Here is a 13,778-nt window from a genome sequence, read left to right on the forward strand (position 1 = left end):
CCCCCTACCACCAAAAAATCCAACCCCTTCCCCCCCCCCCGTGAAAAATATTCCTGGGTATGGCCTTGCTTTCAACTATCGCCCAAAAAGTGTCTGTTAATTATGGTTGAAGATAATGTTTTCATACGTTTTTCCAAAACATACAGCATTATTAAACAAAAGAGAAAATAAAGTAAAAAAAAACATAGCAAACAGCATTATTCATATTTCTGGATAGGCCATGGTAGAACTCACGGTCTCCGGACATCTCGCCATTAGATTTTTTATTTGTGGGGTCATGTGACAAGTATGGTTTATGTGATCAACATGGAAACTGAAGTGCAATTATTGGGAAGAATTTCCACTTCTGAAGAGCATGCACATACACTACTGCTTGGAGCTCAGATGTATGTGGGGGGCCTCAAGGAAGACACTTCAACCCAATCATGCACTATCCCTTTAAACCAATCACCACCACTACCACCTGGACTGTCAGCAGGAAATTTATGCTGTTTACCAAGATGTGATTAATTTTCTTTTCCCTCTTGTTCACTGTTGTCACAGCTACTCGTAGTTATTGCTAACTCATGAAGACCTGATGTTTGAAGTTTTGTTATTGTTAATATCTTTTCAAGTTGCACTTCTTCAGACTGTTATTAATTTCATAATAAAGTAAACTTAATTTTCATGTGTTGCATGGATAATATTATTACTCTAGGCTGACATTTCCTGTTACAGATATCATCATCTACTGTTACAAACTGAAAGTTTGTTTATGTAATACACTATTGAATCAGTACAGAAATTGACAAGGAATATGTCCTCAAAATGATGCATATTAAGTTACAACCACCATACACACACTGGAGGAAATCTGAACTTGTTATTAATTAGATTTGCAGGAGTTATACAAGTATAGCATTGAAAAATGAAAATGAATGATAAGGAAGCCCACATAAAGAAAGCGATAGTCTTAAAGTGCTTAGGTGTTAATATAAGGAAAGAACTTCATTGGGGTGATCGCATTAACAAGATTGTAAATACAGGTTACAGATCTCATTGCATGGTTATGAGGATATTTAAGGGTTGCAGTAAGTATGTAAAGGAGAGGGTATGTAAGTCTCCAGTAAGACTTCAATTAGAGTATGATTCCAGTGTATAAAACACACTCCAGGATTTACTTGATAATGGTTCAAAGGAAAGCAGCATGATTTGTTCTGGGTTATTTCGAACAAGAGTGCAGTGTCACAAAAATGCTGCAAACCTTGGGCTGGGAAGACTTCAGAGTGAGGAGATGAGCTGCTTAACTAAGTGGTATGTTCCAAACTGTCAGTAGAGAGATGGTGTGGAATGACATTTGATGAATAAGCTCGAGTGGAGTTTTTAAAAGTAGATTTTTTTTTTTACAATTTGCTTTATGTCACACCAAAACAGAGCGGTCTTATGGTGATGATGGGTAGGAAAGGGCTAGGAGAGGGAAGGAAGCAGCCATGGCCTCAATTAAGCTAGCTGGTGTGAAAATGGGAAACCATGGGAAAATATTTCAGGGCTGCCGACAGTGGGTCCGAACCCACTATCTCCCGAACGCAAGCTCACAGCTGTGCGACCCTAATCGCGCGGCCAATTTGCGCAGTAAAAGGTAGAAAGGATCACAATATGAATTCGTTGGATTTCAGGAGGACAAAGTGGAGCAAATATTCATTTACAAGAAGAGGAATTAGGGATTGGTATAATTTATCAAGGGAAATGTCCGATAAATTTCCAAGTTCTTTGAAATCATTTAAAAAACGATTAGGTAAACAATATAGGAAATCTGCCACGTGGGCAACAGCCCTAAATGCAGATCAATGATGATTGATGATTTATCAATTTAAACTTAGCACCAAAAAAAGAAATTTTGTTCAATCATTAATGTTATCTGTTAACTATTTCTATTTCAGATCGCAGGGGCACTGAGGAAAGCTTGGCCCTAATCAGGATGTCTTTGAAGTCTCCTTCAACAATGGCAGAGTCAGGATCTCATTTTGAGGGCAGTGTGCCACATATTTTTGTGACACTGGGAGCATCGGTATGTGTATCAAACTAATGGTCTAATTCTGAAAACATTTTGTATTGCTTGTGTGTGAATTTTCAAGGTGATAGAGTCATGCTAGTACTCTTTGACATTGTGGTCAGCTGTCTTGCATTTGCTGCATGTTTTAATTCTGTGTCAGCCCTGTGCTTTAAGGTTCTGCTCCTTACCCAGAGGTCCCAGGTTCATTTCCTGGTCCTTTCAAAAAATTTTATCCTGGAGGGTTGGAAGTGTTTTCATTTAGCCTCATAAGACCAAGAAAGGACCTGTCTGACCTGTGGCACTCCAGTATGACCAGGATGGCAGTCGCCTGGCAGACCAAAGTTCTTGATGAGCTGAATGTACAACAGGGTTTTGGTTTGGTTTAATTCATTCTTTATGATTACCTCTGTCACTACTCTACAGGGGGCTGCCTAGCCAAGAGGGTAAGGCATCCTCAGTTCACCCAGAACAATGTGGGTTCGATTCCCTTTCAGGAAGGCAACAAATTTAAGAAACAAGATTTCCACTTCTGGAACAGGATATGGCCCTGAGTTTCACTCAGCCTACACCAAAAATGAATACCAGTTTAATTCCTGGGACAAAGAGAGCTGAACCGGGTGAGTTAGCCATGCGGCTAGGGGCGCGCAGCTGTGAGCTCGCATCCGGGAGATAGTGGGTTCGAACCCTACTGTCGGCAGCCCTGAAGAAGTTTTTCCATGGTTTCCCATTTTCACATCAGGCAAATGCTGGGGCTGTACCTTAATTAAACCACGGCCGCTTCCTTCCCATTCTTAGGCCCTCCCTATCCCATCATCGCCATAATACCTATCTGTGTTGGTGTGACGTACAGCAAATAGCAATAAAAAAGGCTTCTGATAAGTTCACCTGCATACACCCGAGTGTCAGTGGGTAGGGTCTGACACATCCCACTCTGATGAGTCTAGTGTCAGACCTAAGACGAAACGCTGGATAATAGAACAAACACCTGAAAAGCCTTACATCTGATATGTTTTTGACATTAATAAAAAGAGAGCCAAGCTTACAGCTAACCATTCCATCCCACTTAGCACTGAGGTTACGAATAGTAGAAGCCCTTACCTTCCAGTCCTCCAAGGATAATAAGAGAGAAAATCTATACAGAGTTGGCTTTGCTTTGCTACTGTACAGTAGAGTCCTGGTAGTTTGATGTTCCCTGCAATTCAAGCCAGCCTTAGGGAAATTAAACTTTACAAAATGAAGCGAATCCCCATTTATATATGTTTCTCAACAGTACAGCTATCGAAAAAAGTAGCTGCTCTCTTGAACCTAACTCCCCTTCGCTAGTATTTGAAGACAGACAATGTTACATGTTGTTTGACCATGGTTGGATGTGGCCTGATATGTGTAGATATAGTGGACCAGTTCTGCATGTTATTATTGTGGTAATGAGTAGGGCTGGTATTCATGAGGTTGTACTTTTGAACACAACTTACTGCTTGTTATTTTTTTAAAGAAAATATTAATGCTCTTGTCTTCCTTATGACTCTTTCAGTAATTAGCACGAAGTTCATGAATTCATTATGCTATGACTTTATCATTATTTATAATGACATTTTGGCTTTTGATAGGAAGAATGATAGATTGTATTCTCAAGAAAAGTATATTTTGTGGCATAAACAAAAAATTATAGTGGTGTCTGCCTTAGGAAATGCAAACAGTTAAAAGTACATAAATAAAAAATACAAAAAAAGCCATAATTTAATATATAGTCCATCTTCCTCCTAACTTGATCACATCTTGCAGTCGACTGGGCATGGAGTCGACTAGTCTTTTCAAATAATGATTGTTCTCAGTCACGGCACCCCAGGCATCCTGGATGACCTTTCACGTATCATCAGGATGTCTTGGGGAGGGACTGAGACAGATTTTCTGCATATGCTTTTATACTTGTGCCCGCAATTGGGTTCAGATCCATAGAACGACGAGGCCAGTCTGTCAATTCAGTATCTGATCTGCTTGCAAGCCAGTCTTGAATCAATTGATGTATACTGTAGAGACTGGATGATTATCCCGCTGACAGTGAGGAATTCCATCAGGACACAACAACGTAGTATAAAGAACTAACTTATATAATTTTCCAGCAAATGTTTATGTTTGTGCTGGTTCAATTTTTTGCAAATGGGATGGATTGTGCCCATTCCATGATAAGAAATCCACCCCCAATGCAACACACACACCTGACCACTGCGGGCATGAATGGCGGTGCATCTGTGGTCAAATCGGGTGCCAGGAGGACGATAACCAAAGCAGTAGAATAGGTGACTTCATCAGAAAAGATCACCCTTTTCAAATCCTGATCACAATTTGCCAACTGCAAAGACAACACACTGTCTGTGTGCTCCTCCTTAAGAACTTCCCCAGGAAATGGCATGCCATGATCTCAAATTGGCAGCAACGATTTCTCACAGTCTATTCAAGGCCAGAAAATTTAACACCTACCTTCGAAGTAGCAGCAGTTGGAAAGGGATTCTTTTAAACCTCTGTCACTAAACTACCATCCTCCTTTGATGTTCAAATTTTCCTTCTATAGGGTGTCTACTGATGCTGGAAATACTGGAATTATACTGAAATTTAATATAGGTACTGGAAATATACTGGAATCTTGAACCATATACTGGAAAAATTATAAAATATACTGGAACAAATATTATCATTCTTTATAATCTACCCTGGATATTCGCACTCCAAAAATCCAGGTAATAAGAATAATTGTTTAGGTTGGCATTATAACTTAAAGTGATTTTATTGAAAAGTAATACTTACGTAGTACAGTAGTAACAGTACAGTTACTAGAATAATAACTTGTGATATTTCTAATAACCTGGCGTCGGGACGTGATGACCTCATCACCCAGCATCTCCCTTGGTGCTGTAGACATTCATTAACTTCTCTTTTCTACTAATACTGTTTTCAGTTTCCATTCCCTATTCCTTCATTCTTCTTTTTTGCAATGCTTTATGTATACCGTTATAACAATGGATGCATTATATTATATTCTATACTGCAAGTAGCCTATATTATGCGTATAATATAATTCATCCATTGTTATTTATTTATTTATGTACTTATATTGGTGTTGCACTTATTTTTCAGAGACAGTGAGTAAAATAAGAGGAAAGACTTCTTTCAAAGATGACTGGTTGGACAGAACAATAAATTAAGATTGGAATTGGCTTCAGAGAGTGGAAAGTGATAACTATAAAGGGTATATTGCTATTTATGTAGGACTAGTTTTGAAATTAGCAACTTCATCGTCATAAGACCTATCTGTGTTGGTGCGATGTAAAGCCACTGGCAAAAAAAAAAAAAAAAAAAAAAAAAAAAAAAAAAAAAAAAAAAAAAAAGCAACAGCAACATGGGGGAGTGTCTTCAGTTCGATCTCATGCCAAAGGCAAAAGGCACATTGAAAGAGTAAACGCTTCAAGTTCCAGCAAAAAACTGTTTCACATTATATCTGCCAAGGAAGCAACTACAAACTCTGTTCCAGTGAAAGCTGAAGTTTGTGAAGTGTTAACTTTAGTTGTTAATGATAAGCATACTTGTGTTGTGCCTAGAAGCACTTTTAACAATTTTATCATCAAGGATGAAGTTATTACTGCAGAAATATTGTGAGCTACTACTCAAGTTGTGACCCATTCTTCTGCTAGAAGTTTTGGCATTTTTTAAAATCATGTTTCCTGACAGCGAAATTGTGAACAAGCTCAGGTTGCACAAGGATAAACTTGGATACCTAGTCACATATAGACTGGGTCCATACTTTCAAAAAGAATTGACAAACTTTGTTAAAGAGTGCCCTGGATTTTGTATTTCTTTTGATGAAAGTTTAAATTCTGTCGTTCAGAAGGGTCAAATGGATATGGCTGTTAGATTTTGGAATGGAAACTTAGTTCAAACAAGATATCTTACATCTGCATATTTAGGACATGCTACTGCTGAGGATCTTCTGATGACATTTTTGCAAAACTTGAAAGACACTGGTTTGGATGCGAAAAAGATGCTGCAAGTAAGTTTTTGAAAGATCTAAAGAAATACCGTAAAACCTCGTTAATTCAAAGTCATTGGGACACAAAAATCAGACTTTGAATTTCGTGATTTCGAATTAACCGCCAACTCGTAATTCAGAAATGCCAACTCTTGCTGCATCACAAAATATTCTTTGACTCGTTACTGCATGTAATTAACCTTGATTCACAGTTTAAACCTTTCAAATGCTTTGGAAAAAACTATTCCAAAATGTACCTATTCAACAAGATGTATTTACAGCATTGAAATAATGCACTTGGATAACATAATGACAGACATAACCTCATGCAAAGAAAGAGAGGGGAAAAAAAAGCATGATTCAAAGACGGGGAGAAATCTATGCTGGCTCCCCTGTGAAAATGCTTTATTTTTTGGATTACTGTACTGTTTGCATTTTTTAGATGACTTTTACTTGCAGGGAAAGTGCCCAATGCCCTTAAAGCATCGTGGCTTATTGATCTTTCCTATGACAAGTGAAGAAAGTCTTTTACTTCCGTGTGCATTGCAACACAGTACAACGACTCTCACCTTTGCACGATTTCCCGATTGGTGCTTCCCTCCTTTAAAACCATAAGTCTGTTGGGGCTCGGCATTAAAAAAAAAAATGCAGTTTCATCGGCATTGACAATATTGTTCGGTGTGTACGAATTGATTATATGAGTCAAGCATTTTTGCCAATTGTCGGCATCGCCAGTGTTCGTGGACTCTGTTTCTCCGCACACTGCCTGCTACGTGATATTGTGGCATTCCTTAAAACGCTGAATACAAAAGAATTACAATTTCACTCAAACTTAGAAGATATGAAGCACACTGTAGACACACCGAAGTGAGTGAAAGTGCGGAAAACAACCCATGCACGTTCCTGAAGACGGGTTCTATCCTGATGCAGATAAATTTTGAATTTAAGTTACTCTGTAAAATACTATTTTTAATAAATGTAAAGGCAGTTTTGAATTAAAAGTCTGAATTTTGGTAATGGGACCGACATTGTTCTTTGAATTACAAATTATTCGTATTTCAAATTAAACGATTTGAATAACATGCAAAACCACAACTCATGTTTCCAGGATCGAGAGCTACTTTGAATTAGCAGGATTTTGAATTATTGAGGTTCTACTGTACTTAGGTGATTCACCTTCAGATCCGGAGCTGTTGGATGTTGGTACCTACTCCCTCCTTGCATACTATCCATGGTGAATATAAAACGGCATACAACAACTCTGAATGGAACATTCACAGATTTTTGCGCTCTCTGTATTACTTCTTCAAGGACTTTCCAAGTAGACATGCAGATTACAAACGCATAACAGGATCACATCTCTTTCCTCTGAAATTCTGCTCTATCAGATGGGTCGAAAACTCAAAATTTATTGAAAGAGCTGTGGAAATGCTGCCACATATTAAGAAGTATGTTTATGCTTTTGAGGAGAAACCTCCTGCATCAGAAAACTTTGGAATTATAAATTTTTTTCTAAGAAATTATCTGCTCACAGCACAGTTGGGATTCATGCATTCTGTTTCCCTTGAACTGGAACAGTATCTCTCCAAGTATCATAGTAATGATCTTCTTTTGCCTTTTATGTTCTCTGATCCGAGTACTATGCTTGAACACCTGTTGGAAGAAGTGTAAAGAACCAGGTTTTAGAGTCAGCAAATACTAGTAAGAAACTTCTCTCCATTGATTTGAAGAAAACAAAAAACCTCAAGCCCTTCCATGCTGTTGACATTGGATTTGTAGCCTCAGCAGCTTTAAAATGTAAGGGAATATAAGATGTGAAAGTTCTTAAGTTCTGTGGAGACTGCAGAAAATTTCTTGTTGATATTTGTATGAAGATTTTATTCAAAAAAGCCCTCTTGCTATCAAGTTTGTTCGAGGTACCAGCTGCTTCAATCCTGCAATTATGACCAATTCGTCTATTAGGACCTGCAGGGTAACTGCTGTAATAGAAGTTCTCGTTGAGACAAAACAATTATCTCCTATGGAAGTTGATATTGCAAAATGGGACTACTTAGATTTCTCATCAAAGGAAGAAGTAGTGAAGTATCTCAAGAAGTTTGATCCCAAAACCGATTGATTGGATGATTTTCTTAGCACCGCCTATTTTCAACACAGTGTTTCAAAAGAACTGATCCATTTCGCTCAAAAAGTACTTGTTTTGTTTCACGGCAACGCTACTGTAGAAAGAGGTTTCTCAATAAACAAAGAATGCCTAGTAGAGAATCTTCATGAAAATAGCTTGATTGCGCAGTGTCTGGTGTATGATGCAGTATCTGCAGCTGGTGGAGTTTTAGCTGTCAGTGTTTCAAAAAAGATGATCCGTGTAGCCAAAAAATGCATCAACATTGGGAAATGAAGCTTTAGAAAAGTATAAAAAGAGTGCAGTTAACATCGCAGCCAAAAGACAGCAGCCAAAGAAATAAAACTTATAGAATTGAAGAAACGATGTATTTTCCATGTAAAACTGTTCCACTTCTACATTCTTTGTTTGCAATTTGAATGTTAATTCCTAAAGAATCCTGCCCCCACACCACTACTAAAGATTGTTTAACTTATTTTGTACTAATTAAACATTTCTTAATGCATTACATTTTGACTTTTTTCTTTCTTTCTGTGTGGTCAGAGTTTTTTGTAATTTGTGGAAGCCTGAGCTCTAATTGGCTCAAATTACTGAAATTCTACTGTACATGTTTTGGTGAATGAACTTGTAATTAATTGGCAATACTTCTCCGATCAGTCTTTACCGCTAGCAATCAATTGCGCTGCTGTTTGTTGATGTGTTGTATAGGAGTGGGAGTGGATTGCAAAGCAAGGTGGCAAGCTTGTATGGTACACTCACTTCAAAGTACTATTGTATTATTAGTAGGCTGGAAATGCAGAGTACAGGTTGCATGCTATTTTACTGCCAATATGAATATTATAATCTATTTAGATATACAACTTCATCCTGACACACGCTTTGATATTTCATTGTCTGTTGAACTACTGTACTATTAAAGTCACTTTCTAAATTGAAGCAGTGAGAGCCAAAAGTTGATAAGTCCAATTTCAGCAATTTCCTGATAATCAGTGCAATGGGCTGTTTTCTCCAAGTACTACATGTGAGAAAAAAATTGTGGAGAAAATGTTTGTAAGTCCATCTTTGGGGCTGTCTTGAATCAGACACACATATCATTCTGTGGGCCATTTGTTTATAAGTCCATGTTGGCTATTTGCATATGCCAATTGTTTCGCTTTCTGCTGGCCGGATTTAATTTTCTGATGTAGCACCCCTGTTGTTGGCATCAAGAAAGAGCTAGTTATGTATGTATTAATCATACAATATACACAACAGTAGCTTCAGTATTTGGGACTAGCAAAGAGTGATTATTTTATGTATTATCTGCTGGCGGATTGTGTTTACTTAAGACAATTGTATAACTACTATAGGGTGTTTCTAAATTCCCATTACAGACTTTGAGGGCTTGCAGTGGGGACCAAGACAGGTAAGTTTAGCATAGGAACTTGCGCCCGGAAACGTACCGTCTTCCTGCTACCCGAAAAAAAAAATCTCCACCGCAACACACTCTCACAGCTCCCTCATTTTCGGCGCTCTGTCCGACTTCTGCTGCTTGTCATCTGGGTCCAACTACAGGCGGGGCTCGATGTGACTACCACCGATGTCAACACAGTCACAGACAGTACCTATGTATCATGTTCTCGTACACACGATCATCAATACCTGGTCCTCCAACATCCGCTGCAGCCATAACCCACGCCAGTAGATCTTCCTCAGATTCCACAGGGGTCTCGTAAATCAAGTTTTCATGCGACCCCACAGGTAGTAGTCTAGCGGTGTCAAGTCGGGTGAACGTGCAGGCCAAGCAATCGGGCCACCACGACCTATCCACTACTGCCCAAATCTTTGGTGCAAATGAACTACTGTACATACAGCTTACTGCTGTGTACGTAGTGAAGAATTACTGCTGTACTGTAGTATGAACAAAAATCACAAGTACAACAGCAGGTACAACACGTCTCTGTGCGGATCACACACTCGGCTGAATGGTATGGAATGTCAACAAACCTGTAGGGGTATGAGGCATCACGTGATCATTCAATGATGTACATTTTCTAGTCAGTGGTGCCGAAAATGAAGGAGATTTGAACGTGTGCTGTGGTGGTTTTTATGGGTAGCGGGAAGACAGTACATTTCCGGACACAAGTTCCCATGCTAAACTTAACCGTCTTGGTCCCCACTGCAAGCCCTCGAAGTCTGTAATGGGAATATAGAAACACCCTGTATAACATAACTTGATCGTGATTGCGTTATGGATAATTCACCACCAGAATTGATTGATTGATTGATTGATTGATTGATTGATTGATTGATTGATTGATTGATTGATTGATTGATTGATTGATTGATTCATTCATTCATTCATTCATTCAAGGGATTGAGAGTATATCAGAGGGAAGCATTGGTTAACTGTATTTGTACACACACTGGCTGAAATGCCACATATCTACGTTAATAAAGAATATACAGATTTGGTGTATGCTTATGGCTTCTCTGATGGTTGTGCTCCTGCTGCTGTTGAGGAATACCATTGGCAGTTTCCAGCATGTCAAATTCCTGATCGTAGGGTGTTTACCAGAGTTTTCAGAACGTTGCAGGAAACAGGTATCCTTCCATGTTCCCATTTTTCTTCTGAACATGTAGTTCAACAACCTTTGGAGGAACAGCAACCAACACATTGTTGAAATGGTGCATTGTAGTCCTTCTACCAGCAGACAGCGACTTTCTGCAGGTATCAATGAACATGTGTATGGTAAACATTACATGCGGGAAACTTGTATCCATTTCATAAAGTCAAAGGGGTTGGGTGGGCAAGACACATACGTGCACGCCACTAGCTCAAAAACAAATGTACATTAAATATGTTCTATCTTGGAAACCATTCGGAACAGGGCATATGTCCATATGAATTTTTTGTTTCAAATGATCATTCCTGTCATATCCGTGAATATTGACAATTCCTCCTAGGACATTCTGTATATATGAAGTTAGACTGATCGCATGAATAATTTAAACATTATTAGTCCCTTCATCTTCAAATTATGGGTATTCCCCTTTTGGGGTTTCGATTCCAGTGGTGCTACCATGATCAGAAACATTCTAGGAATTCATTTTCTTGAGCATATTCAAAACAGACTGGTATACTGACTCATCATAACACAGTGGTACTTCTTATGGCATGTAACAATAATAATACGCCATACAAGCAGGGTTGCCATGCATCCTGATAAAGCACAATGTCTTAAATTTAAGCGTTAGAGAAAAGATGTCCCACCTCAATTTTTAATTTCCTGAATTTTTACTATTACTAGAAAAAGCTTGTCTCTGTGCACATAATTTGGTGGGTTTTCTGTTTGAATATAAGTACTTTCAGTAAAATCAAAATTTTGTTAATTAACTCTCCAAAGTCACAAGAAGCTTGATTTGTCTTTTCTGTTTACTTGATTCTGAATTAGACAGTGGCATATGGTGAACAAATTTGTTACCCCAGCTGTGAGGTTTTTAAAAGCAATCACAGCCCCATCACTTTCTTTAAAGCCAACATTAGTATTTTATAAACTCACTCAATAACTAAGTGGAAATATAACACGCAAACAGATCAGACAATAATTAATAATAAAATAAATAAATAAATAAATAAATAAATAAATAAATAAATAAATAAATAAATAAATAAATAAATAAATAAATAAATAAATAAATAAATTAGGTATTAAATAACTTATTTACGTTAACTCACTTCAATAAGAATATTTTTAACAATATACTCGCACATATTTCCAAATTGGTATTCACGCCAGTGACGGAACCATTATAATTTAAGCTACAGCAGATTTTGAAAAATTACACTCAAGAGTTTCACCCACTGACGCTTCATAATAGTACAGTCATGGTTTTCACAGAAATATACAGGGACTAGAGTTTTGTTTTTTAACTTAAAAAGCCTAACCTAAACTCAATCAGCAAAATTTAGCAGGTATTTTAGTGTCACCGAAATTTTACAGTTTCACTCGCTTACTGAGCGTAGGTACAGCAACAACAGATGAGGAGAAATGTTCCTCACAATGTATACCACTATTATATTCATGAAGAATGCTATAGAACTCCCTAAACTTCACCTATAATCCAAGAGGAATCTACAATAATTCACAATATAACACCATCACAGGCAAACCAACTCTTCAATCAATCACTATGGATCTGCATTTAGGGCAGTCGCTCAGGTGGCAGATTCCCTATCTGTTGTTTTCCTAGCCTTTTCTTAAATGATCGCAAAGAAATTGGAAAATTATTGAACATCTCCCTTGGTAAGTTATTCCAATCCCTAACTCCCCTTCCTATAAACAAATATTTGCCCCAATTTGTCCTCTTGAATTCCAACTTTATCTTCATATTGTGATCTTTCCTACTTTTAAAGACACCACTCAAACTTATTCGTCTACTGATGTCCTCCAACGCCATCTCTCCAGTGACAGCTTGGAACATACCACTTAATCGAACAGCTTGTCTCCCTTCTCCCAGTTCTTCCCAGCCCAGACTTTGCAACATTTTTGTAACACTACTCTTTTGTCGGAAATCACCCAGAACAAATCGAGCTGCTTTTCTTTGGATTTTTTCCAGTTCTTGAATCAAGTAATTCTGGTAAGGGTCCCATACACTGGAACCATACTCTAGTTGGGGTCTTACCAGAGACTTATATGCCCTCTCCTTTACATCCTTACTACAACCCCCAAATACCCTCATAACCATGTGCAGTGATCTGTACCCTTTATTAACAATCATATTTATGTGATTACCCCAATGAAGGTCTTTTCTTATATTAACACCTAGGTACTTACAACGATCCCCAAAAGGAACTTTCACCCCATCAACACAGTAATTAAAACTGAGAGGACTTTTCCTATTGTGAAACTCACAACCTGACTTTTAACCCCGTTTATCATCATACCATTGCCCACCGTCCATCTCATAACATTATCGAGGTCACCCTGCAGCCACTCACAACCTTGTAACTTATTTATTACTCTGTACAGAATAACATCATCTATGAAAAGCCTTATCTCTGATTCCACTTCTTTACACATATCATTGATATATATAAGAAAACATAAAGGTCCAATAATACTGCCTTGAGGAATTCCCCTCTTAATTATTACAGGGTCAGATAAATCTTCGCCTACTCTAATTATCCGAGTTTTATTTTCTAGAAATATAGCCACCCATTCAGTCACTCTTTTTTCTAGTCCAATAGTACTCATTTTTGCCAGTAGTCTCCCATGATCTACCCTATCAAATGCCTTAGATAGGTCAATCGCAATACAGTCCATTTGGCCTCCTGAATCCAGGATATCTGCTATATCTTGCTGAAATCCTACAAGCTGAGCTTCAGTGGAATAACCTTTCCTAAACCCAAACTGCCTTCTGTCAAACCAGTTATTAATTTTGCAAACATGTCTAATATAAGCAGAAAGAATGCTTTCCCAAAGCTTACATGCAATGCATGTCAAACTGACTGGCCTGTAATTTTCAGCTTTATGTCTATCACCCTTTCTTTTATACACAGGGGCTACTATAGCAACTCTCCATTCATTTGGTATAGCTCCTTTAACCAAACAATAATCAAATAA

At 38.0% G+C, this 13,778-nt stretch overlaps 1 protein-coding gene across 3 annotated transcripts in view; it reads left to right on the forward strand.

Annotated features, from left to right (window-relative positions):
* Zw (glucose-6-phosphate 1-dehydrogenase Zw) overlaps nt 1-13,778 on the forward strand; it is a 320,290-nt gene that overhangs the window by 195,648 nt on the left and 110,864 nt on the right. For all 3 annotated transcript variants that reach the window (XM_067141795.2, XM_067141797.2, XM_067141796.2), the window contains exon 2: nt 1,920-2,047. In XM_067141795.2, coding sequence (XP_066997896.2) covers nt 1,920-2,047 — 128 coding nt within the window. The remainder of the gene's footprint in view (nt 1-1,919; nt 2,048-13,778) is intronic.

The sequence above is a fragment of the Anabrus simplex genome, chromosome 2 (assembly GCF_040414725.1).
Source record: "Anabrus simplex isolate iqAnaSimp1 chromosome 2, ASM4041472v1, whole genome shotgun sequence".
NCBI classification, from domain to species: domain Eukaryota; kingdom Metazoa; phylum Arthropoda; class Insecta; order Orthoptera; family Tettigoniidae; genus Anabrus; species Anabrus simplex.